General features: G+C 42.8%; 1 protein-coding gene across 2 annotated transcripts in view; it reads left to right on the top strand.

The window, feature by feature from the left end:
- The first annotated feature begins 340 nt into the window (after positions 1–340).
- The window catches only part of rbm47 (RNA binding motif protein 47), a 110,845-nt gene continuing 83,629 nt past the window's right edge, over positions 341–27,556 (top strand). The window contains exon 1 of one of the 2 annotated variants that reach the window (XM_007889145.2): positions 341–473. Coding sequence is in view for 1 of the 2 variants with exons in the window: in XM_007889141.2 (XP_007887332.1) it covers positions 23,698–23,717 (20 nt within the window). In the remaining variant the exon portion in view is untranslated. Of the gene's footprint in view, positions 474–23,047; positions 23,718–27,556 lie in introns of those variants that run through there. The other variant, XM_007889141.2, reaches the window with a different exon arrangement.

Below are 27,556 nucleotides of genomic sequence, written 5' to 3'. Positions count from 1 at the left end.
CTGTCTGAAGGCGGATCAGTCTCTAAAATGTCAATAAAGTTCATGCAGTGGAGCTGGACTTTTGAGGAAGTGAAAATTTCTTAATCCCGGATCTTTCCCCAGCTCAGCTCACAATGACAACACTCTGCAAACCCCCATATTGCTCTCATGCTCACACTCACTGCACTGGCTGTGGTGTCTACAGTGCAGATCAACCCAAACAGGCTAAAGGTCTGAGCAAGCCAAGTAAATAGCAAAGCAGATAGCAAGTGATGGTCTTACACCAGAGTTAGCACTTTCTCTAACGCTTCCTGATTCCTGAGATTTCAATTTACTTCCTCCTTTGCAAAGCTGCTTTGATTCTAGACAGACACTGAGTCGACGTTTAAAAGTATTTCAAAGTAAAACGAGTGATTTCAATGCTGCCAGCGATACTGAGGTGGGGAGTGAGCAGAGAGCAGCTGCCTGGCTGGCTGTAGTGGCTCACAGTGCAGGTACATTTCACAAACTTTTATTCTTAAACAGCTCCTGTTTGCAAACACATCCCAGTTGTTCATTACATTCACCGACAGTGTTACTGGGAACGCAGTTGTGAGCCAGGATTAACCTTGAGTGTATTTTTTTAAAAATATATAAAAATGATCTTGATCTGTTTGATAGATGGCATTAGGCTTGCAAGTGTAAAGCAGTCAGTCTTAAAAGAGTCGATCTTTGTGTGTTCCGCTGTGTTAAGAGGCAGAATGTGTAACAACATGGAGGGAGGGGTGTAACTGTCTAAAGAATTCAGGGTTGCATTGACTATATGGCTTCTCGCTTATGCAGGTCAACCACCAAGCCTGTGTGTAAACAAAATCATGTTGAAGTGTAATGCTGCACTGGCTTCTGCCATTCAAATTAATGAGACGTGAAAGCTTGCACACCATGGTGGGGGTGGGGGGGGTGCTGATATGCTGGGATCACCATTGGCACAGATACCTGATTGTAAAGATTTTCTTCCCATGTGGTTATTGCTGCACACTCACCCACACGATAAAATCCGTCAGCTACAGAACAACAACAACAACAAGGTTTCATTTATAGAGCGCCTTTCACGTCGGGAGGAAGTCCCAAGGCGCTGGACAGTTTTCCCCCCGAGCAGGGGGGAAATGGTCAGGGTGAGGAGAGGGAAGGGAGGGAGCGAGGAGGGGGTAGAGAGTCGAGAGGGGAGCTGAAGGCACCATCAAAGAGAAAGGTCTTGAGACCGGCCTTGAAGGAGGAAAGGGAGGAGGCGGCGAAGGCACTGGGGGATGGAGTTCCAGAGCCTCGGGGCTGAGAGGCTGAAGGCCCGGCCACCGATGGTAGGGCGGTTGGGGCGGGGGATGTGGAGCAGACCGGAGCCAGAGGAACGGAGGATAACATAGGAGTGGTATTCCATTTGTGGAGTCCTGTAGCTCAGTGATTAGAGCACTCGCTTTGCAAGTGAGAGACCTGAGTTCGATTCCAGGCAGGGCAAAACCTTGGGCAAGTTTCCTTACTCCACACGCCTAATAATTAACTTGGTCAATTTCAATCTACGACTGTTTGTGGGACATTGCTGTGCGCAATTGGCTACCGCGTTCACCCACAAATATACAGTCAATTCACTTTACAGTGTGTTCTGTGAAGCGCTTTGGGACGTCCTCCCGACGTGAAAAGCGCTATATCAAATGTAAGGATTATTATTATTATTATTCCCAAAGCAATCACGTTCCATCCATTCACAGCAATCAGTTTCCTTCCCTCAATGCCCCCATCTTGAGAAAACCAGTTCACTGGTTTAAGAGGTAACATAGGGAGGATTTTATTACCAGACTAGAATTGGAGCAACCAAACCAAGTTTGTGTTTCTGTGACTCCCCGAACCTCCATATTATTCTGTTACTTTTAATTTGGCAGCTTTATACAATACATTGCTTTGGACGCAATAATGGGGAGGACAAGTTTGCAGGGCTATGGGAAGAGAGCGGGGGAGTGGGATTGATTTGGATAGCTCTTTTCAAAGAGCCGGCACAGACACGATGGGTCGAATGGCCTCCTTCTGTGCTATATAATTCTATGAATAATGTATAACCTGAGAAGCTGAGATGGAGGCACAGCAAGCAGTTATTTCTGATATATCTGTTACAGCAAGTGGTTGCTAAGTATGGTAAGGTGTGGTTGATTTAGAGAGGCATGTGGTTGTCAGGAAATTCTGACCTGAACAACAAAAAGGACTGCCTGCTGTGCAGTTGAGGCAGCAGCTTCACCAGTGTAAAATGGACGATAGTAGAAATCTGAGTCTGAATAAAATAAAAATAATAATCCTTGCATTTGATATAGCACTTTATTACATCGTTGATCCGTCTCAAAGCACTTCACAGGATATACTGTAAAGATGTCCCAAGGCACTTAACAATACTGGGTTCACACCCAAGCTGGGAGTGGGAGCTGAGGGGGCTGGGAAAGCATTGGTTATTTCTGTGGTATGGTCTGATCTCACTGTTCTTGCTCTGACAGGTCCAATGTCAGTGTTAAAGGGTGAATAGTTTCCTTTTATGAGAACAGGCTGTTATAAAAATACAATAAAATACAATAAAATAATAAAACAGGCCTGCTTCATGTCCCCCACCCAGTCCTCTCCACCATTAGTGGGCGAGCTTTTTGATACTGCGCTTAGCTTTCACTCTGAAACTTAATTTCGGACTCCCTCTGTCTTGCTCACCCCCACTCTTTGCCTTCAAAATCGTCCCTAAGACTTATCTTTCTGACCATGCCTTTGGTCAACTTTCTCTCTTCCCCCCCTCAGCTCCCCCTCCAGGCTCAGGCTGTGTGAATTGTATCATCAGCCTGGACTCTGTGCTACCTGTTTATTCCCCTCCTCCACCCCTATGAAGTAGCTCCAGAGATACTACATGAATATGTTTGTTCCAAAAGCAAACATGCTGGTTGGATTCATTCCTGTTTCTTCCCTCAATGTTCCCATTGATAATAATAATAATCATAAGCCTTTCATTTGGTATAGCGCTTTTATTATCAGAAGGACGTCTCAAAGCGTTTCATAGGATTTACTGTGAAATGTAGGATGCAGTGACTATGTATTTGTAGGCAAACGCAGCAGTACAATTATAGGAATATATTACAGTCATATGATAGGAAGAATACAATAGTGTGCTGAGTTCTGGTGCAATGAGTGTTTTAGGAGCCATGGACTGACATTAGACTCTGACCAACCAGCACAGTAGAGCCATCTCAGCACCCACCTCTGAGGGCTTGAGAGAAAGCTTGAAGCCTATGGGTCCTCGTATTAGCAGAGGAATGTCGCTGACCTGACCTCGCTAAGAGCACCGGCTAGTAATTATTATTATAGTAGTACTCCTCCCTTAGAGGTGAGCACCAGGTGCCCCATGTGTGAAGCGGGTGAATGGCTGAGTTAAGGGGGTACCAATGGTTCCCTTAAGGCTAAAGGCCTGTTTGTCACTTAAGGAAGTGAGAGAAAGTCCTAGGGGAGAAGTGCCCTGAGCATGCGGTCTCTTCAATTTGGAGGAATAAAATTTGTGTTTGCTTGAAGAGGATGTTGTCCTTTAACTTGAGCGCACTTACTCTCACTACATTATTTTACCTGTTCATACAGTACCACAGGAAGCCTGGGCCCTGAATCAGTTTATACACAAAGATTTCCACAGAGAATGATTACCAACCATAACACTTATTAAAGAGCAATATGGTAGGTAAACATAGATGTGTGGAGTAAGGCAATTTGCGCAACCTTTCGCCCTACTTGGGAATCAAACCCAGGTCTTCTCACTTGTGAGGCGAGCGCTCTAACCACTAAGCTAAGGGACTCATACAGCTTCTCATACACACTCATGAGGGAGAAGGGAATAGAGGGCTATAGTTGAGAGGAGTAGGAGGGCTAGAGGCTCACATGCAGTATAAACACTGGCACAGACTAGTTGGGCTGAACGGTCTGTTTCCATAACGTATAGCCGTTGTGTAAACCGATGCTATGACCTGAACAACTGGCCCAACTGAATCAGGACTTGCGGTGCTTCAATTCAATCTGTTTTCAGTGCAGAGTCAACACTCGGATTTCTTGAATAAGAAATTCCGTTAAGAAGGATCGCAAAATTGATCCTGCCACTTCCTAGTTTTATTCCTCTCACTCCTCCTGGCGGGTTCAGTGGTGGTGATGTTGATGAAAAATCCTCTATCACGCTGCAGGCACACTAGGCCCTTGGAGCTGAAAAATTAAAACAAATACAGGATGTAAATATCTGCTCAGTGGACTTTGTTCCTGCAATAACAAACATTTTTTTCAGGGAATTTGTTTTGGTTGAGTTCCATCATAAAATCTCATCGGCGTCTTATAAAGACACTACTACTGGTTGCTTTCATAGAAGGTTGCACTCAATACAAAATGTGTAACTACCAACGCAATGCAAGCATATCCAAAGTTAATAACTCTGTTACACAGAGGGAAAGATTAGCCATTTGGTTGGTAGGAAAATGTACCCAATTCCATTGAAATTAACCTCAAGTGTCAAACAGCCACTGGTAATCTTGGAGGATAATCGGTTGACCACTCTATCCTCATCCACCGCTTCTCCTCTCATCTCAACCTTCATGGCTCTGTTCTTGACTGGTTCAGATCATACCTCTCACACCACCTCCACTTAATCTCCACAAATGGCTTCTCCTCTAGCTCCCGAACCATCACTTACGATGTTCCTTAGGGCTCTGTCTTTGGTCCCCTCCTTTTCAACATCTATATGCTCCTTCTTGGTGACATCATTACGCAGAATGGGATCAACTTCCACATGTATGCGGATGACACCCAACTCTAGCTCTCTGCCTCCACCCTTGACTCCAGGACACTGCTGCCCTGAGAGAATGTCAAGTCCTGGATTAGAGTTAACCTTCTTTAGTTTAATGTCAACAAGACCGAGGCTCTCCTGATTGGCTCCTTTCAGCGCCTCCTCACTTCAGGCACTGACAGCATCAGCATCCATGGTTGCACACGCCACCTTGCTAAGCCAGTCTGGAAACTTGGGGTCTTGTTTGACCATCAACTATCCTTTCTACCCCACATCTGTGCCATGACACACTCTGCCTTCCCCCACCTCTGCACCATCACCCAGCTCGGCCACTGTCTCACACCACAGGCTGCCGAAACCCTCATATACGCATTCATTACAGCGCAGCTTGACTGCATACTACTTGGTGTCGGCCTCCCCAACTCCTCCCTCCATAGGCTGCAGATCATCCAGAACTCTGCAGCCCGTGTCCATTCCCGCACCAGGCTCCTTGACCCTATCATCTCCATCCTTGCCTGACTCCACTGGCTTCCCATCACACAGAGGATACAGTTCAAGATCCTGGTCCTCACCTTCAAAGCCCTCCATGGTCTTGCTCCCACCTACCTCTTCGACCTCCTAAACCCCTACCATTCAGCCCGCTCCCTCAGCTCAGCGGGCTCCTGCCTGCTTCATGTCGCCCACCTTACCCACCCCATCATTGGCAGGTAGGCCTTCTGTCACTCTGCCCCCACCCTCTGGAACTGCATGCCGCAGTCCCTCCGCCGCACCCCCTCCCTTGCCTCCTTCAAGACCCATCTCAAGACCCTCTTCTTCGACCGCGCCTTTGATCACTCTGCTTAACCCTCTGCCCTCCACCCTCCCCGATCCCGACCCCCAACTCGGGTCTGAAACTCTGACTGTCCAGCGCCTTAGCACATCCTCCTGACGTGAAAGGCTCTATACAAATGTCATTTTGTTGTTGTTGCTGTTGTTATTGTTGTCAGCATTTTTGTCAATCACCCACAGGGGGCAACACAACAACTCAATTCTGTCAGAGCCCAACATCCACACACTTACATTTTCCAGCATAAATTGTTGGATGGCAAGTTCAAGTGCGAACACTGGCTAAAATATTTTACTTAACAATTTTCACCAATAAATACCCTTTTTTAGTGAAACTCAAATGGCAAAAAAAAATTCATTTGAATTTAATATTTAAGTTCAAAATTCGGTGTATATTTGGCGTCCGTGAATTTGTGCATGGAAAACTTGTCTCTCCATTAGCCATTTCCAGTAATCCTCAGCAAAATCTGCCTTACAATTCTTCCCAAGAGCTGTGTCCGTTAACCCTCACCAAAGCCTTGTCTGACTATGAAGTGAGAGGAGTTTGAATTTTTCCCAGGGTTTCGTTTTGTGTTAAATTCCACTCCTGCCCGCCCGCCAGACCCACCACCACCACCAAAAAACATTTCTTGTGGTTTTCTTTTAACAGAAAAAATATTTTGTGAATAATAAAAAACTACTTTGAAGGCTCTTAAAATTGGCCCAGCTTGCTTCGGCAGTCCTGCTAGTCAGATAATGTCAAGAAAAAGAATGAAATAACGAAACGCCATTCAGACCATCAAACCCACAAGTCATGTAAAACCTCTCCTATCCATAACTTCAACGCTTGAGGGGAAATTCCACATTGATAATACTTCCCATTTCATGAAAGATATTGTGAAAAAACTCTATAATATTCAACCAGTTTTGTGCTCTGGCCTTGCACAATTCACTTCTGGGTCTGTCAACTATGCATGTGATGCTGGGGTGATATCCTTATGATTTGGTGGTTATATATGTCTCTCACACAGTAAAATTTTTAATCCACTTAACATGTATTAAACTGTTTAGAACAACAACAACAAAATTACATTGTATAATGCCGAACCCAAGGCGCTGGACAGACAACGTTTCGCACCCGAGCTGAGGTTTGGGGTCGGGGAGGGGGGAGGACAGGGGGGGGAGCAGGGAGATCGAAAGCACGGTCAAAAAGGAGGGTCTTGAGATGGGTCTTGAAGGCGGTAAGGGAGGGGGCGAGATGGAGGGACTGCGGGATGGAGTTCCAGAGGGTGGGAGCAGAGTAGCAGAAGGCCCACCCGCCGATAGTGGGGCGAGCGAGGTGGGGAACGTGAAGCAGGCTGGAGCCCACTAAGCGGAGCGAGCAGAATGGTAGGGGGTTAGGAGGTCGCAGATGTAGGGGGAAGCAAGACTGTGGAGGGCTTTGAAGTTGAGGACCAGGATCTTGAACTGTATCCTCTGTGTGATGGGAAGCCAGTGGAGTCAGGTGAGGATGGGGTTGATAGAGTCACGGAGCCTGGTGCGGGAGAGGAGGTGGTCTGAGGAGTTCTGGAGGATCTCCCTCATCTATCCTCCCTGTTATTGCCCCTCTAACTGTCTCCCAAAGATAGCATTACAGAGCAGTCATGGTACATCCAGTACAATGATGGTGAACAAGCGTATTTCAACATGTTTTCTGCATGTTTCATTGTTTTGTACTAAATGTGCAGTTAATCAGATGACAGGTTAATTTCACTCTAACTGAAATGTTGTTGAGCTGGTTTTTCATCCAAGACACCCACATAGCTGAGTGGGCCAGGAGTGTCAGTCAGATTGAGAGACTACATTCTGAAGCAGGGAGCTGTAAGTGTAACATCTCTATTCAGTCCATTTGACCATGGATTGGCTCTGCAGTAAATTTACATCTCCAGCAGTGTTCACATTGGTGATAGAGGTGATTGACTCTCTGAACTCAGACTGCAAATGCAGTTCTCAGTGGAAAATAATTGGAGTGGAGTAGGTCTGTCACACTGTCTCTGATTCTCTGGCTAGATATTAGTGACGTGAAAATGTACAGTACATAAACTTAGCTAAACATTTGATTTAAATGCTGTAGTCATGTAGAGTATTGGTTAGAGCACTCGCCTCGCAAGCGAGAGGACCCCAGGCAGGGTGAAACCTTAGGGCAAGGGCAAGTTTCCTGACTCCACAGGCCTCTGTTCACCTAGTGTAAGTAGGAAACCGGTTGTTAGCCAATTGGCAGATCACTTTCCTGGGGTAATAATCCCTTCAAAAAAAAGAATAATTAATAATTTAGTTACTCAATGCACGATTGTTTGTGGGACACTGCCTTGTGCAATTAGCTGCCACATTTTGTCCACAAAATATATAGTCAATCCACTTTACGGTATATTCTGTGAAGCGCTTTGAGACATTTCAACGACGTGATAAGGCGCTATGTTGAATGCAAGGATTATTATTATTAATCGTTTGAGAAGCTGCAGTGGCTGTGTGCACCCCAATCATCAAATCTCGTACATGTTTACAATCAGAGCTGATCCTCTGGATATAGTATATGTGAATTAACCTGCTTGGCTCAGTAACTGCTCACCTCCATATAAGGAGATTTTGGATTCAAGTCTATTTTGGGACTTGAGGTCATAGTCCGGGCAGAAGCTCCAGTGCAGTACTGGAAGAGTGCTGCATTGTTAGAGGTGCTGCCCTATTGATGAGACGTTACACCAAGTTTACCTCTAATTTTTCATGTAGGCATTAAACAGTCTATGACACTAAAAGCTTACACAACACTGTTTGAAAAAATTAAGGGAATTTCTTGCCAACAATCTTCCAGATTAATTGATCCTTCATGTCACAGCTGGAACTTGCTGTGTGTAAACTGACTGCCATATTTGCCTACAAAAATAGTCATCAAAGCTGGAAATAATTATCTGTTATAAATTATAAATGATCGCTTTGAGATGCTTCAACTATATAGTTGCTATATCAAATGGAAGGAGTACTTATTATTATTAATCCATAAGTGAAATGAAACCCAACAAGCATCATTATCTCTAGCACTGTTTTACTGTTTTATTATTTGTCAATGGAATCAATCTTCCAGCACACAGGAGATGGTTGCAATCTGTCAAACATATTATGATCAGGACATCTCAATATTCATCTTTTTCTGTTACATGGAGAATAGGCTTGATTTACAGCCCTTCTTTCCGTTTTTGCACATCTACAGCAGAATGGGATCTCATGCTATTCCTTAACCCAATGCCTAATTAAGGAATCCGATTGCAATTCCTGTTGTCCTGCGAGAATCCCTTTTTGGAGCTAGAACATGTTGGAGCATTACATCTCATGAGTCAGTAGGCCTCATTTCTACTTCCAGGAAGGAGGCTGGGTTTAGATTCCTAGTTAAGGAATCCCATTAAGAATTACCATATATTAAACCATAATCCAGTATATCTATTTACCATCCTATTCTAACATCGAATTAAAAAAAGATGAGCAGAGACTGGAGGAACTGGGACTTCTTCCGCTAGAACATGAAGGTTGAAGGGTGACCTGATAGAGGTCTTCAAAATTCTGAGGGGGGTGTTTATAGAGTCAAAAGGGAGAATTGGTTTCCACTGTTTGGTGAGTCAGTAACTAGAGAACATCAATTTAAGTAGATAAGATATAGAATGCCCTGCCGGGATCAGTAGTTGAAGCAGAATCCATATTGGCCTTCAGAAGAGAACTAGACAAATACCTTAGAAAGAGACAGGTACATGGTATAGGGAAAGAGCTGGTAAATGTGACTGAAAGGGTTACTCTTGAGGGAGCACACACACAATAGGCCGAATCACGTTTTTCTGTGTCATCAATTTCTATGGTTCTATTGTTCTATTCATTTCAATCATATGTTGCAATATATCATAAGACATTATAATATTGTGCAAATTAAAATTATTTGAATCATTTTAATTTTCAGATGGGAATTCAGTGCAAGATAAGTAATAGAAGAGCGGGTGAAATGATTTGTTAATTACCCAATGGTAATATATTAGAAAGTTGATTTTAGTTTATAGATGTGATCGTTAGTGGTAATATTTATAGTTCTTATGTGCATGCCATATCTCAAACAATCAAGTAGAGTAATTCAGTGCCGATGTTATTTTGGTGGACTTAAGAGATTGTATACTCAAAACCATGTCCTGTATCAGTGGCAAGTAGGTCTTAAATTATATTATAGTCAGTTATGAATGATTAACTCCAAGCAGTGCTCTCTCTGAATTCTCAGCACACTCTGCCAAAGCTGTAGCACCCTGCACAGATTTACTACTTTGTAACCGCTCATGACTAAACATTTGTTCAGAAAGCCTCAGGCACAGAGGAATATTGTATTCCATTTTATTTAGCTTCCAGCAGCAAGTAGGGAATTTAATTGCAGTTTTCAACAGTGCACGCAGTGACTACTATCCACCACTAGGAAGAAAATAGCATATTCCATTTTAATAGACGCACAAAATTCTATTTCATTAACCCTTCTTGTCACTATCCTGCAACTACTATCTGCACCCTCTATTGAGCAGGAAGAACATTGCACATTGTTAATGCAACAACCAGAATTAATTTACAGAATTTCTTAAAAGGATTCTTTAATATGGAATCCAAGTTGCACAAATGGGAACTCCATCTAATAACCATATATACGCTATAATGACCACAACGTCCATTTCCAAGTCTACTTCCAGAGCTAACCTCCCACAGATTGACAGGAATTCAATGGGATATCTTATTAAAGCCTACAAATACACAGTCACTATATTTTACAGTAAATTCTGTGAAGTGCTTTGACACATTTAATGACCTCATTAAATGCAAGGATTATTGTTATAGTAATCTTGTTAAAATACATCACAAATTATGTTGAAATCCACCAGGGAAACCTAAACTTGAAGTCTTTTTAATAAAAGTTAAGCATCATAAAACACCAGTCAACTTTCCCCCCAAATTTGTTAAGAACTGTGGAGATGTGTTTGGGAGAAATTCAACTTGGGTCTAGATTTGTGCTAATTTTATAGCTTTTCAGAGCATCCAGGATTTGCCAAATTGTTGAATTCCGGCTTAACTTTTGAGTTCCATTTCTGTAATTAGTAAAGCTGTATTTAATAATTTACCAAATTCTGGATGCTTTGAAATACTATAAAATCAGTGTAAATCTAGATCCAGGTGGAATTTCACACCTAGTAGCACAATATTTTGCTCTAAAACTATAAAAAGGTGTGTTCTGTTTCAGAACATGGGAGTGCAAAGCTTTCTTGACTGTAACTATATGGTTAGCTGGAGCTCCTGATGGTTCTTGAGCTAAGACAAAGAAAATATCTTCATCTTCCTTGAGATTATGAGAAGGTTAGCAGTGTTTCCCATACAGAACGTTGAAGTGGGAGATTTTATAAGCATCACATGGTCTCTCCTGGCAGTAATTATTGTGTACTTTTTTCCAATGAGCTGATAAGGTTGAGGGTGACATGGTCCAAGCCTGTGGTGAGGTTGTAGATTGCTGTGTCTACAACCTCACAACAGGCTTGGACCTGAGCAAAGTCTCCTACTTTCTGCGAAGGCTCTTTGATATCTTGCACCCATCAGCAAAACTTTTCAGCTTGGGTGGTGGTTTCACCTTCTACCTAGTAGAGCCAGCTTGCCTTAAGATCTCAGGAACTTTATTTTTCTTAGCCAGAGTGAGAGGAATACTCTATGAGGGTCTGTTGAACTGTGCCATTCTTGATGGAGCAGTCCCTGACCTACATATAGTTACTCAGTAGTTTCAAAAAAGCTTTGCACTGAGATATTCTGAAACGCACACAATTCTTGACTGAAGATTTTCGCTTCGAGCACGGTAGTGTGCGAAAAACTATCTTTAGGGTTAGCTGTTAACATAGAGTGGTTACAAATCCCACGTGATACAGGACTTGAGTTATACAGAGAAGGAAGTGTCCCTTCTGATCTCAGCTGGTCTAGCAGTGGAACCACTGTATGTTTTTGAACCTTTTTGAAACACCCAAGTTAGCTGTCTGACTAAAATTCTGTAAGTACTTTTTGTTTTTCCATCTTCCTATTTACTTTCTATTAATACTTTATAAATTGATTTGTTACATGGTGGTGACACATGTTCCTTTGATTTTAGTTTCAGCAACTTTAGAAATAAACAGAAAGTTTGTCTTTATAAAAGTTATATAATTTCTGGGCTGATGCTGCAATTCAGTGCTGGGGGCGTGCTGCACTGTCGTAGATGCTGTCCTTTCGATGAGCTGGTCAGGTGGACGTTAAAGATCCCATGACACTACCCAAGAGAATGTCATGGCCAACAATCCCCCAGATAAAAATGGTCATTCATTTTGTGCCTATTTGTTGGACATTGCTGAGCACAAATTGGCTGCCACATGGTGGTCAACTTGTGAAGTACTTTGAGATGTTCTTCCAATGTGAAAAGAGCTATATGAAATGTAAGGAGTAGTTATTTATTCCAAGACAATCTATTTTGAAAATCTTCTAGGAATTTCAATATAAAAATTCTGCTCCGTGGGATATAGACAGACTAGTAACCCAGGCGTCAGGTTCAACCCCCAATTATTCTTCCCCCTTACATCCGGTCTCTCACCAGCACTGCCTTCTTCCACCTCCGATGCATCACCCGTCTCCGCCAATACCTCTCTCCAAAAGCCGCTGAAACCCTGGTCCATGCCTTTGTCACCTCTCGGCTGGACTATTCTAACGCCCTCCTCGCTGGTCTCCCCTCCACTACCATTCATAAAATCCAAATCATTCAAAACTCTGCCGCCCGCATTCTCACCCGCACCAAACTCCGCTCCCCGATCACCCCAGTCCTTGCCAGACTGCACTGGCTGCCTATCCCAGAGAGGATCGACTTCAAGATCCTCACCCTTGTATTCAAATACCTCCACTCCTCTGCACTCCCCCTACCTCTCTGACCTCCTTTCTCCTCAAAATAGTACCCATTCCCTTCGTTCCTCTGGATCTGGCCTCCTCCTCATCCCCCGAGTCCTCCGCTCCACCCTCGGCGGCCGTGCCTTCAGCCACTATGCCCCGAGGCTCTGGAATTCCCTTCCTCACTCCCTTCGCCTCGCTTCCTCTCTTCCTATTTTCAGGTCTCGGCTGAAGACCGTTCTCTTCGACCGCGCCTTTGGTCACCTTCCTCCTCCTCCCCCTGACTCGGCCCCGGGATCCGTTACTGTAAAGTGCTCTGAGACGCCGTCCGGCGTGGAGGGCACTATATAAATCCATGTTGTTGTAAAATGGGCAGACATGTGGCAGATGAAGTTTAACGTGGAGAAATACAGTGATGCATATTCAGAGGAAGAATGAGGAGAGACAATATAAGCTGAATCTTAAAGGGGGTGAAGGAACAGAGAGACCTGGGGGTTCATATAAATAAATCTTTGAAGGTGGCAGGACAGGTAGATAGAGCTGTTAAAAAAAAGCTTACGGGATACTAAGCTTTATAAATAAGAGCATAGAATACAAAAGTCAGGAAGTTATGATGGCTGGCTGTCCAGTTTGCCAACAGTAGCATTCCAGGCTCATACATGATGGATGGCAAAATTTGCTGAGGTAATGGAGGGCTGCATTTTAAATCACTTTTGCTAATTTGGGTCCAGTGCTTTTCCCCATTAATTGGTACTAGGGATGAGCTTTGAGATGTTCTTTCGACATGAAAGGTACTAAATGAATGAAATTGTATTGTACTAATAGCGACTTTTTAAAAGATACAGTGAGTGTTTGGTAATCTGCAGCCTGACTTTGTTCTCAAAACAAAGGGGAGTCGTGGTTTTCACTCATGCAACCGTGGTTAAGCAATACCATAAGAGAAGGAAGCACTTCATAAGTAAGGTAATTTTGCTCTGTGTGTGCATTCTCACTTCCATCATGTTTACTCCAAGTTAGAATCACATAGTGAGGAACAAATGTAGGAAGTCTGCTTTGGTATCAAAATGCTTCAAAGCGTTCGATGATCCATGTTTCAGACATCATGCATGTCAGAAATACAGTTCTACCTACCGATATGTGCATTCACCCGTGCTGGAAATGAGAACCTTTCATGTCCACTCTATGTATTCAGGATATGTGGTTCCATTGTAAAGTAAATTGATATCACTGCATGTGGACACTGCAGATTCTGTTGAATTGAACAAATTAGCATATAGTGTTTAACGGAACAATGTCCATATGCTCCTCTTTGTTGCTGTGTGTACCCTTGGCTGTAGGTGGTAGCCAAGGATATCTCATTTGCAGTGATTGTGCTAGCAAGCCGTTCTTTGAAATGCAAACACATGATGATTGATTTATATAATGAGGAGAGTTGAATGGGTTTTAGCCAGATTAACATTCTAACAGCAAGTGATTGAAAGTGCCTATGAATCCACCAAGCGATATTAACTCTTAAATAGCTTGAATTTATCAAAAATGAATGATCACCGGTCTCCCCAGCTCCACCATCCACAAAATCCAGCTGATCGAAAACTCGGCTGCCCGCATACTCACCCGTACTAAACTCTGTACCGCCATCACACCAGTTGCATCCAGGCTCCACTGACTGCCTATTGCCAAACGCTTTCAAATACTTTCATGCCCTGGCACCTCCCTACCTGCATACTCCCCAAAGCACAATCCACTGCCTGCACGCAACTGGCTCTGGCCTCCTTCATGTCTCTCGTGCCCTCCAGAATGTCTGTCAGACATCAAGTCCTGGATGAGAGCTAACTTTCTTCAGTTGAACGTCAACAAGGCCGAGGCTCTCCTGATTGGCTCCCGTCAGCCCTCCTCACCTCAGGCGCTGACAGCATCACCATCCCTGGTTGCACACTCCACCTCACTGAGCCAGTCCGGAACCTTGGGGTCTTGTTGAACCCTCAACTATCCTTTATACCCCACATCTGTGCCATGACTCGCTCTGCTTTCCCCTCCTCCACAACATCACCTGGCTCAGCCACTGTCGAAACCCTCATACACGCATTCATAACATCTAACCTTGACTATGCAAACTCCCTGCTTGTCGGCTTCCCTAACTCCTCCCTCCATAGGCTGCAGATCATCCAGAACTCTGCAGCCCATGTTCTCTCCAGCACCAGGCTCCGTGATCCTGTCACCCCCGTCCTTGCCCGACTCCACTGGCTTCCCATCAGACAGAGGTTGGTTCAAGATCCTGGTCCTCATCTTCAAAGCCCTCCATGTTTTTGCTCCCCCTACCTCCAAGACCTCCTAACTCCCTACCAACCTGCCCAGGCTCTCCGCTCAGTGAGGTCCGGCCTGCTTCATGTCCCCCGCCTTGCCTGCTCCATCATTGGCAGACGAGCCTTCAGTCACTCTGCCCCACCATCTGGAATTGATTTCCACAGTCCCTCCATCTCGCCCCCTCCTTTGCCTCCTTCAAGACCCAGCTCAAGACCCTCCTCTTTGAATGTGTCTTCAATCACACTCCTTCCCCCCCTGCCCTCCACCCGCCCTGATCCCGACCCCCAGCGTAGATCTGAAACACTGACTGTCCAGCGCCTTGGATTGTCCTTCCGATGTGAAAGGCGCTGTACAAATGTAATTTTGTTGGGTTGTTGTTCCACTATCGGTGGCCACACTTTCAGCCACTACACCGCGAAACTCTGAAACACTCTTCCTCTATCGCTCCATCTTGCCCCTTTCTTCCCCATCTTCAGAACGCACCAGAAGACCTTCCTTTTCGACCGTGCCTACGGTCACCTCCCCACTCCCCCTAGCTCGGCATTGTGCTCCACCACTATCAAGCGCTCTGGGACACTATCCTGCTTGAGGGGCGCTATATAAATGCAAGTTGCTGTATTGTTGTTAATACGCACTGAAATGAGTGGGATTTGGGGGTTTCAGTTAAGGTTATTTCATGTCTTCCCTATTTTCTGGTGAAACGCTCTGGGAAGTTACCCTGCTTGAGGGGTGCTCAATGCAAGTTGTTGTTTTATTTCCCAACACATTGCTCACAGAAACATGCGTGAAGTGCAAATATGCTGCTACCTCAGCTGAAAAGGGATTCTTTCTTGCAACAGTTATTATTATGCCAATAAACACTAGATAATTTCTTTAAGAAACTATCACTTAAAATCATCCTCGGGGTCTCAGTTTGTTCTGCTGGACAGAGTTAACAAGGTCAGGTCTATACTGGGAGGGTTAAGGTGAGGCTTGAATACTGGACTGTCCAGTTGAACAGTTATAGAGGTTTGTCAGTCATCTAACATGCACAACCAGTGTTACATCAGAGATTTTATTGTTTGTTGATGCATCAAAGAAGCTGGAGTGTTGACAGAAGGTGAACGAGGCCTCTTAAATATCTGCCTCAGTATCAGTCTTGTCAGCAGCAGAAACGTCATCGGGACTCAGCCCTTTCATTCAGATCTTCACCTTTTACCTCCTGATAGCCAAATATTGCAATATCCTCCAAGGGTGTTCTTTTAACGAGACATCTGCTGGTGTAAGGAGAGAAAGACACTGCTTTTTTTTTGACAGTTTTGCTCATTTAATTGGACCTGTCCTTTGCCTTTTAATCTAATATTAAAGGTCAGTCTGTGTATTTTTAATTAACAGTTCACAAAGCATTGAAATCTCTTCTGAGATTTCTGAGCTTGTGCTCAGAAAATGTGCCACATTGAATAACTTTGATGTGATAAACACAGATTAACTCCCATGATCCAATTTATATATAATATAATAATAATTCATGTCTTCAAGACGTCTCAAAGCGCTTCACAGAATATACTGTAAGTGAATTGACTGTATATTTGTGGGCGAAACACGGCAGCCAATTGCACACAGCAGTGTCCCACAAACAGTCGTGGATTGAGTGACCAATTTATTAATGTTTTTTTGAAGGATCAATAGCCCTGGAAAATTTGAGATATTTCTTCAAGGGATCGGGTTAGAATTCCTCTCGCTCTGTGGGAACTCTGATCTGAACTCTATTACGTTAGAGCGGATTTCCTGCGGATTGATGTGGTGTATGCTTGGATATTGGAAGCAGTTCCATTTGCACCATTCACATTCCAGCAATCCTGTAAAAGAAATCACAAATTCTACCCCACTGTACATGAAGGAATTGGCACTATGTCTTATTGATAATAATAACCCTTGCATTTGATACAGAACCTTTCATGACAGGAGGACATCACAAGGAACTTCACAGAATAGCTAGTGTAATTTACTGTAGAGTATGGTGACTGTAGATTTTCTAGTCTTGAAGTGAAAAGCAGCACAGAGACAGCAAGAAAATCATATCATGTAGTCTCAATCCTTAATTGTTTGTGGGATACTTATGTGCATAATTGGCTGCCGCGTTTCGCCCACAAAATAATTCAATTTACAGTATATTCTGTGAAGTGCTTTGAGACATCTTTGAGACATGATAAGGCTCTATATCAAATGCAAGGATTATTATGATGCTTATTATTATCACCCATGATTCTAGATACATGTCTTCCTCCTCAGAAGCTCTATTTACAAGCTATAAAAGTGAAACTGTGTCGACCACAAGTTTAACCCTCAAAGCAGTAGAGTCTCATTGAGCATTTTTAACTCAAGACAGTATCCAAAGCATTATATAAACAAACGTTGTTTTTGTTGTTATGGTATATCCCTAGAGGTGGTACTATTAGAGCTTCCCTGATTGAATTCCCAATGCATCCCCTCCAATGTAACATTATATAATGCAGTCTTGTACATTGACATGGTATCGTGAATGTGTGCTAACTCCACAATTGGATATTTTTATCACTCACATTGGAGCTCTTTGTGTTTCTTGACCTATTTCCAAGGACCATCCTGCAGAAGTTTTCAGGTGAACTCATGAATACACAATCCATCACCAGCACAGGCCTGGAGGAGGTACCTGAATAAAGCATAAACTAGTAACTTTATAAAACTTACATTATGTTTCCTATTTATGCTGGTGCAGAGGGATCAGATTTGCTCTCAGATTGGCAGCAATATTATGCATGATGTTGCTTATCACACAAACAAATTCACGCTTTTGTAAATTTTGCTAATTTCACACTACGTTTACACTGCAGAGGGAGAAATTCCAGCTGGGCTCCAGTTTTATTTCATTTTCTTAGCATTTTACATCGTCCATGATTTGACAAATTCAAACAACTCCTGTCGTAGTTTTGAAGCCTGTTAACTGTAGGTTCTTTTAAAGATGTTAGGAAAACACTTTCAAAGTTAAGATTGAATTCAACAATTTGCCAAATTCAAGCCACACTGAATTGCTGCATAAATAGAGTAAATACAGATCCAGGTTGAATTTCTAAATTTGTCTGCACAGGGTGTTCACAAAGTCCTCTTAACCCCCTTTTTTTTGCAGTGCACTGACCAACAACTTTAAACATGTGTAAGAATGATGATATTTGTATTTTGAAGTTCTTATTTGTATTCAGTACCGGTGTTTAGCTGTATTTAGACGTCTCTAGGATCGGTGTGAGCTCCATCATTTGCACGGCAGATAATAATCCATCTTCCATAACATGAATGGAGTGACGGAGAAGTTACTGGCGTCAGACATTGTTACACATGAATCACTCTGAAAAGAAAATAAAACTTAATTGTAAGTAAAAAACAGGGGGAGTAACATGACCTAGTGAACACGCTATATTGGCAAGCCTGACTCAGGAGTCTGGTTTATCTGGTTAGTGTACAAGGTTTGGTTTTCCTGACTCATGATCTGCTCAAGCAGTGACCTGACTCCTAGTTCATCTCCCATTCTCTCCGCATACAGGAAATTTGAATGAATACTGGAATGAAATGGAAAATGAATACTGGAGAAATGGAGTGAGTAAGCCTGGGACATTCTGCTTCTGGGTGGATGTTTTAGTTTCATTAAGTAAGGATCCAAATGACGTCAAAAATCTTGTCCTAACATGATCTACTGTTAAGAGTGTTTTTTGGCTCTACAAACCAGATAATAGCAGTGGAATTGTAAATAAAGCTAGGAGTAAGATTGTCGGATTTCAGGCACCCTCTTCCTCCCCTGCCCCCCTCCTCCATGGCCTCTACTGTAATGGAGAAAACAGTTAAAATCTCTTAACTATGGTTCTTGTATATGGGGAATGTCATTTGATGCAAGCGGTGTCCAGGAATTCAGAGATTTTATAAAAGCGTTTTATTACAGCTTCCAGGACTCTTGAACCACCAGGAACCGAAACATTAAAGCATTGTTAAAGTAATAACAATGATGAAGAAAAATAATTTCTCATGCTTTCCCGTGAAGAAACAAAACAAATACCAATAGTTTAACTGGTACCTCCCTCATTGGGGATATGAGGCAGAGGTGAGGTGGAGTCAAAGGTCAGTACAGTCATCTTAGCATTTAGTGTGCTTCCTGGTTGGCAGTTCCTTTTGGTGCCCATGGCCAGCTTCTGACCTAAAGACTGTGCTGGAGTCAAGGAGTAGGACTGGGACACTACCCTTTATCAGGGGCACTATATAAATGCAAGTTGTCGTGTTGCTGTTGGCTGAAACCAATAAGTGTAGTGACAGTATGTTTTGCGGGTGAAACGCGGCAGCCAATTGCGCACAGCAGTGTTCCACAAACAGTCATGGATTGAGTGACCACTTTATTATTATTATTTTGAAGGGATTATTACCCCCGGAAAGTGATCCATCAATCGACTAACAAGCGGGTTTGTACTAAAACCAGTTATACCTGCCCTTCCTCTTCAATCTTAGAATCATAGAATTATACAGCACAGAAAGAGGCCATTCGACCCATCGTGTCTGTGCCAGCTCTTTGAAAAGTGCTATCCAAATCAATCCCACTCCCCCGCTCTCTCCCCATAGCCCTGCAAGCTTGTCCTCCCCAAATAATTATCTACTTCTCTCTTAAAAGTTGTTATCGAATTGGCTTCCACCACCCTTTCAGGCAATGCATTCCAGATCCAAACAACTCGCTGTGTAAAAAAAATTCTCCTCACCTCCCTTCTGTTTCTTTGCATAACTATTTTAAATCGGTGCCCTCGGGTTATTGACCCACCCACCAGTGGAAATAGTTTTTCCTTATTCACCCTATTGAATCCCCTCATAATTTGGAAAACTTCTATTAAGTTCTTGTCCCAGATGAGATCAGCTAACTCAGTACAGATCAGGGATCAGAGCATGGAACCTTTTGGGTAAATATGGTTCATGTGCACAACTGGTAGATTTTGGGCACCTACAGGTTATATAAATAATTAATAATCCTTGCATTTGGTATAACTCCTTTCATGTCAGGAGGACGTCCCAAAGCGATTCACAGGATTTTACCTTCCTCTTCAACCGTGCTCACGACCACCTAACCACCCCACTCCCCCGGCTTGGAATCAGGCTCCGCCACAGTTAAGTGCTCTGAGACGCTACCCTGCATGGAGGGAGCTGTATAAGGGCAAGTTGTTGTTGTTGAAGAACAAAATAAGAGATTTTGAATCCTTACTCCAGCTGAGAGCTTTTGAAATCTACGATAGTAGCGTGAGTTGGTTATAGAGTAACAACGTATAAATGCAGCCCTGGCGAGAGACTGTACTCTGCCTTTATTCTGCGTGTGTTTGTCAAGGTCAGACTAGGTCAACAGTAAGAGTTTATGGGAAGAAATAGTGATGAGACACATTGTAACCCACTGAAATGAGAAGTGCTGTGTTTATTGCCCTTTACACACAAAAGCTGGCGTTTATCTCCCTTTGTCCGCCTTTCCTCATTCGTTCTTCCCGCCTCACCTGAAGGGGCTGACATGCCGAGATACTATCGTAAAGGTATTTGTTGCCCTCCAGTACCCCACTCAAGTGGCTATTCTTCATTTGTAGTCATTGACAGTGAGTGTCAGCGGGGTGAGGCGATTAGTCAAGCCTGGATCTGTTGTTCTTACCCAACATTCACACCCGTTTACCTTCCCATGAGTGGGGGTGGGAGGGGTAAGTGATCAGAGGTAGCGATCAGAAGCAGAACGCTTGGCTGATTTTTAGCCCCTCCTAAGCCAGGGGCATCTAAGACCAGTTGTACCTGCCCTTCCTCTTCATTCTTGTCCCAGATAAAATCAGCTAACTCAGTACAGATCAGGGATCAGAGCATGGAACTTTTTGGGTAAATGTGGCTCATGTGCACAACTGGTAGATATTGGGCACCTACAGGTTATATAAATAAATAATAATCCTTGCATTTGGTATAACTCCTTTCATGTCAGGAGGATGTCCCAAAGCGATTCACAGGATTTTATTGTGGAGTTATGGTGTATTTGTAATAATAATAATCCTTGCATTTGATATAGTGCCTGATCACATCTTCCAAGATGTCTCAAAGAGCTTCACAGAATATACTGTAATAATAATATAATAATAATAATCCTTACATTTGATACAGTATATTTCACGTCTTCTCGACTTCTCAAAGCGCTTCACAGAATAGACTGTAAAGTGAATTGACTATATATTTGTGGGCGAACTGTAAAATGCATTGACTGTATATCTGTGGGTGAAACGCAGTAGCCAGTTGCACACAGCCGTGTACTACAAACAATCATGGATTGAGTGACCACATCTGCTTTTTTGGCAGGATTATTACCCTCTGGAAAAGTGATGCCCAATCGACTAACAATTGGTTTCCTACTTACTGCTAGGTAAACAGCGGCGTGTGAAGTAAGGAAACCTGTCCAACATTTCCCCCTGCCCAGGAATCAAACCCAGGTCATCTCGCTTGTGAGGTGAGTGCTCTAACCACTAAGCTACAGGACTCCATTTGTAGGCAATCTTCAATTTAACATAAGTTCAGTGAATGCCACTGCGAGTGAAATCAGAATTAATAAGTTTGCACATCTCCAGATAAGTGTCTATGATGTATCATCAGTTCATACCATTACTGCTTAGCCCTCTGCACACTTCATACAGTATTGTCAATACTGCAGGCCTCAGCCCAGTAGCTTTCATGCATTTTAATATCATGAAGTCATGAATTTGCATAGATGGAAACAGAGGCAGTTGGCCATTTGGGGAGTTCGGCATTAATAGCTCATTTCAATATTTCTAATGAGATTCCTACATAAGAAATTGGAGTCACTAGGATTCCCCCCAATAATTGAACACACTTTCACGCTGACCAACTGTTACCCTCAGCATCTATTTCTGGAACTTCTACAGAACAACAGGAATTCTAATGAGATTCCTTAGTTAGAAATCCCATTCAGGAATATGGGTATAGATATATACTATAGATAGGATTCAGGCAGTAGGGGCACTTCTCTTTTGCTTATTGGACGTTCCCTTCATGGCTGTTTATAAATTGTTGATTGCTGTGTGCAAATTGGCTGCCACATTTGTCTACACTAGTTATTAGACTCTACAGGATACCTTCTGAAGTGCTTCGAGTATCCTCCCGATGTGAAAGGCTCAGGAATATACTTGTGGTCAGAAAACAGCAATTGGTTGAATTCTAGACCTGTCTGTGAATCACAGTAAATAGCAATGTTTTTCCGTTAGCATCAAATTCCTATTGCAAGATATTTTAACACAAACAATGCACTTGATTCCTGTTGGCTGATGTAAGTTTACTATAAACTTTAATTCAATTTGTCACAGAGCTTACCCCTTTGAGATTGTAGAGGGAAGGGAGGTAGATAGATTATCTGTTTGTGTGGCTTGAATGGCTGTGTTTGTGTGGGTGAAGGTCACACAGGGACAGTTCTAAGAACAGTTAATGTTGTGGCTTCATTTGCTGTCTTACTAGTTCTTCATTTGTTTCTCTCCAGTGATTCCTAGTCCCTCCACAAAAGGGGAGGGTGGGAAGAGGGCAGGTGGGTGAATGTTTGACCTACCTGTTTCTGGGTGAGTCACAAGTAGTGTGATGCTATGAAAACACCTGAAAGGTCATGAGTTTCTGTTAAGAGACATACCTTGCTTGCCACTTTAAATCCAAGCCATGTTTAGCCCCAGGTAAGTGAGTTCAGCTTCTCTCTTTTAAATATTCTGATGTCTGTCAGGTTGGGTAACACGTCAGCCTATAGTTTTAGTGTTCTTTTTCAAACGAAAATCAGCTGAAAGCAAGTCCTGAAAGTTTTCAAGGTAAGGTGTGTTTTGGTTTAAAAGGATTTGGGGAGGATACAGAACTGCTGGGCTCCTCAGGTGAAACTCCGGCGCAGGTTTCTTCAGGAATTCTCAGTGAGGAAACAACAGCAGGTGCATTCTCTAAAGCAGCCTTTCTCCTTTGGCTTGCCTCTGGATTCTCCCCCACAAAACATTGTAACTCTCTGCTTCTGTCATGACGACAGGTTGTGTTCGCCATTCTAGGTCACCCTGATTAACAAACAAACCTTTTTTTTTGGAAGCACGCAGTCTCTGCCTTCTATCCACCCTTTTTTTTTTAAACGCTATTGTGCACTACAGAAAAGGTAGGTATCTATGCTCCTACCTCAACAGGAACTCCAGGCTGGCCTGACGCCAGAGAGGGCTCAGCGAACAGGATAAAATTACAATTTAGATTTACGGGAAGTTGCAGTAAAATTCAGGTTTGGTGGCTTTTGGGGCAGGGCACTGACTTCAGTCAAGCACTTGCTTGTGTGAGGAGAAAAGAGACCAGGAGGAAGAAGGAGACAAAACAAGTTGCGAGTTGAAAGTCACAATCTTAGTTTGGGCTACAATAAGCTGGCAGCTTGTGCTGAACAGCCACAAGTGGTCTGCAAACCAGCTCGGAGAGAATAATGCCTCACACTTCTTAAGACCTGCTAGGAATTTGTTCTCGCAGTATAGCTTTTGAGCTGTTATTTAGCCCTATGGAATGTGCAGCTTAGGTCAGTAAGAGTCAGGTATTTTAGATTAACAAGGTCTAATTGTAAGACTCCCAAACTTCATTACACTTTCCAAGGGCTGAAAGTGTTGGGGCAGAGAGAAAACAACTCACGGTCAAGTGAAGCCACAGAAGTTTTGCTGCAGTAAATAGCATTGGAGGGAGTTTCTGGGCACTCCTTACTGTATTAACCTTGATCATAAAAGAAGATGTGGGTTGTGTGCTGCCAAAACATTTTCGTGTCTTAGGAAAGTGCTGATGAAGAGAAGGATCACCGGTATCTAATGTCTGAAGTCTTCGAGAGGTAGGTTACGATTTGTGTTTTAAAGAATACCCTCCTTTATTTTTCTTTTGTGACCTAGAACTGGGTAATGCTAATAGGTTCTGAAAGGTAGCTCATTCTATAACTCAGCCTGCTGAGAAGTTAGCTTCTTGTAAGTTCAAGATTCTGCATGGGAAGCCATGTAAATCAGTCATTCTTTGCAAAAGGTAACTACGGTTTGAAAAATTATTTTAATTTCTCGCTACTTATGTTCACAGTGTAAGGACTTTTTATAAAAAAAAGTGGCTGCTGCTGTGTTTCATATCTACAGCTATGTGTGTTACTGAATGGGCATATATTCGGTCTGTTAGATGGAAGCACTTTGAGTACTACAGGTGCCGATTGAAGCAGGTGAAAGGTTAGAAAGTGTGTCAAGCAGAGACTGGATTGGAAATAAGAGTAAAAATCAGCCTATATAGTTGAGAATCATAAGGCTTTTAGTTAGTAATCATGATTCTTTGCTTGTCGAACAACAGTGAGAAGCTGAATAATACAGGTACTAACATTCCCATAGTAAAAGGTTTCAACTAATAGTAAGAAAATAATAATATTTACATTTCATATAGTATCTATACCGGCAAAATGTCTCAAAATGTTTCACAGTATTTGGAGGTGAACGTGGCAGTCAGTTTGCACACAGCCATGTTCCACAAGCAGCCAGAAGATAATATTTATTAGAAAACAAATGAGCAAGATTAGTCGAAAGAAAACACGGCAAAATATAGAAGACAGAACTTGCATTTTATAGCACCTCATCATGCTGAAAAATCGCTGAAACAATTACTGTCAAGCATAGTGACTTTTCCTGTAGGCAAAACACAGTAATCATTTGAGCCAGCAAGGTCCTGCAAACAGGTTCATAGGATTGGTCTGGATGAAGAAAGCCCTTTGGCCCATCCCATCTCATCTGTTCAGAACACCCCCCCTCCATCAGTGCATCAAGCTGCTTTTTAAATGAAACCAGCGTACTGGCTCCTCCACTTTCCCTGGCAACCTGTAAACCCTCTGTGAAAAGAAAAAATTCCTAGTGTCTGACCTCAAATTGCCCTTTACAATTCTAAAACGATGTATTCTTGTTCTATTGTCACGATACATCCTAAAGGATTAATCTGGATTTACTTTTTCAATCCCATTTAAAAATTTTCCGAGTTGTTTTTTCTCAAGATTTAAGAGCCCTAACTTGGCTAATGGTTGTTCATAGCTCAATCCGCTAACCCTGGAGGTCATGCCCATTGCTCTCCTCTGCATCTCCTTTAGCATCTCGACAGCCCCCTTAAGTCACAGTGATCAGGACTGTTGTAAATTTCACCAGCTTATACTGTATTCAGTATTCAAAGCGTAGTCCAACCAGAGCACTGTACAGATTGAGAATAACGTCCGGAGATCTAAACTCAACTGGTTTAGGAACACAACCCAGCATCTTGTTTGCCTTGTTTATTGCTGCCTCACAAGTGAGCAACGAGTCAATTAACACCCCTAGATTTCTTTCAGCTTCCCCCTTAGCAAATTCAATCCTGTTCATACAACAACAGCAGCAACAACAAATTGCATTTATATAGCGCCTTTCACATCAGGAGGATGTCCCAAGGCACAGGACAGTCCAGGGTTTGCTACAAGTTGCGAGCTGGAGTCCAGAGCTGACTCCTACATGATGTCTGTCAGTGCTGCACAAATCTCTGTGAAGAGTTTGAGAAGTCTCAAAGATGTGATAAAGTGCTATATCAAATGCAGAGATTATTATGATTATTATTATCTCCAGCCTTGTTTCCCTAAGTACTCTTGGTACAGTTCATTGGTCCCAGGGGATTTGTTAGTGTTAAGCCCCTTGAGAATCTCAGCCTACTTTATATGAAAGTCCTGAAACAACCACGAGTGAAAGACCAAATAAATACTGTCGACTATGTGTGATTCTGTAATAAAATGGTAAAAGGTATTTTAGAAGAGTTTAGGTCAATTAAGTATAAGAAGTGCTGGATTTGAAAGTATTGTTTTCAATCCTACTGTATCAGCTAATTCATCTCAAAGACACATTTGATGGTTTTAAGAGAAAAATAATGAATTTCTCCCTCTCCTCAGCCCCTACTTTTTTTTATTTTGTAAACCAGACAATGCAAATTAAGCTGTTTGCAGTTTATAACTATCTTCTGGCTGTCTTCTCCCTTCCCCCACTTTGTTTGTTGTTTCCATGCGAACAAGATAGCAGGAGACGACATATTGGTGTTTTCCTATATGACGATGGGAGCACAAATACACAGTCACTGCACTTCACAGAAAACTGTGAAGTGCTTTGAGATGTTTCAGTGTGAAAAGGCGCTGTATCAAATGCAAGGATTATTATTATCAAATTAATGGATTATTATATCAAATGCATGGATTATTATTATATCAAATGCATGGATTATTATTCGAGCAGGGGGGAAATGGTCAGGGTGAGGGGAGGGAAGGGAGGGAGCGAGGAGGGGGAAGGGAGTCGAGAGGGGAGCTGAAGGCACGGCCATATCAAATGCATGGATTATTATTATATCAAATGCATGGATTATTATTATATCCAACACAAGGATTATTAATACACACACTCAAGGTTTGGGAAGCATTTGAATTTCAATCACTCTTTCCCACACCGGCACCTGAATGAAAACTGAAAAAGGAAATCCATTTCCTGATATCTCCTTCTCCCCCACACCCCACAACCCCCTCCAGCCAGAGGAGTAGGCATGTTTCTAATGAGGATGAGATTGTGAAACACACCCCTCCCTGACCCACCTCAACTGCATACCCTTCTCACGCTCGTACTGTTGAAAGAAAGAGTCAAACAGTTCAGGTACTGAGGGAAAAGGAGAAATTCCAGGAAGAAAATTGACAAAGGAGTTTTTTTAAAAAATCATCAGGCAGATAGGAGAATCGGATTCATTGATATGTGAAATTAAATACAAAGCCAGATGTGACTTAAATGTCTGGCTTCTCTGCTGGGGGTTACACTATGAAGATTCCTGGTGACTTTAATTAAGGTCTTTGCATAGATGTTTTAAAAACAATTCCTGCCAAATTTACCCCTCATGAAAGTGTTTGACTTATTTTTCTTTCTCCTGGGTTACTGTTCCATGGGTTGCTATTCATGTGTGATTGTTTGGCGACTATTTCAACCATGGGGGAGAGGGGAGTAGAGGCAAAATAGTAACTAGAATGAAGACCCCTGGCTGACTTTTCCCTTCATAACCCTGGGTACTGATGCCAATTGTAGCTTCTGAACTGCTCTCCTGTCTGAAATCAGTCAATTCACACAGTTTAGAGGACTTCCACTTAGTCCTCTGAACTGAGGACTGTAATTCCACTTAGCTTTAGCCTCAACAACAACATGTTGCAGTCACTCGGAGAGCTGTACAGTGATAGGGTTGAATGCCGACCAGAGGGGTGGGGAAGGTTAGTGTAGGCAGAGTCGAGAGGTATCTTGAAGTGGGATTTATAGACAGACAGACAGAGAGAGAGAGAGAGAGAGAGATAAAGAGGGGCTGGGTGGTGGGAATTCCAGAGGTTAGGGGCACAGTGGCTAAAGGTAATAGAGATGTGCAGCAGGACTGTGTTCGCTGACCGAAGGGAGTGGGTGGATGAGTGGGGTATAAGACCATCACAAGAGCCTATGAGACCATTGTGTTGCAAAATGTAATATTTCTTAAAATATATTGTGGAGCATTCTTAAATTCAGTTTAAATGTGGCCGCCGGTTCTTTTTAAGAATTGCAGAAAACTAGCTTCCAAATTAATATTAAATTTAAACATTTTCCACTATTCAATCTTAAATTTATGACAAATGGCCTTATAGTC

The sequence above is a fragment of the Callorhinchus milii genome, unplaced genomic scaffold (assembly GCF_018977255.1).
Source record: "Callorhinchus milii isolate IMCB2004 unplaced genomic scaffold, IMCB_Cmil_1.0 Scaffold1, whole genome shotgun sequence".
Classification (NCBI taxonomy): Eukaryota; Metazoa; Chordata; class Chondrichthyes; order Chimaeriformes; family Callorhinchidae; genus Callorhinchus; species Callorhinchus milii.
The sequence above is the reverse complement of the archived record's forward strand: the minus strand, read 5'-3'. Positions and strand labels throughout refer to the sequence as shown.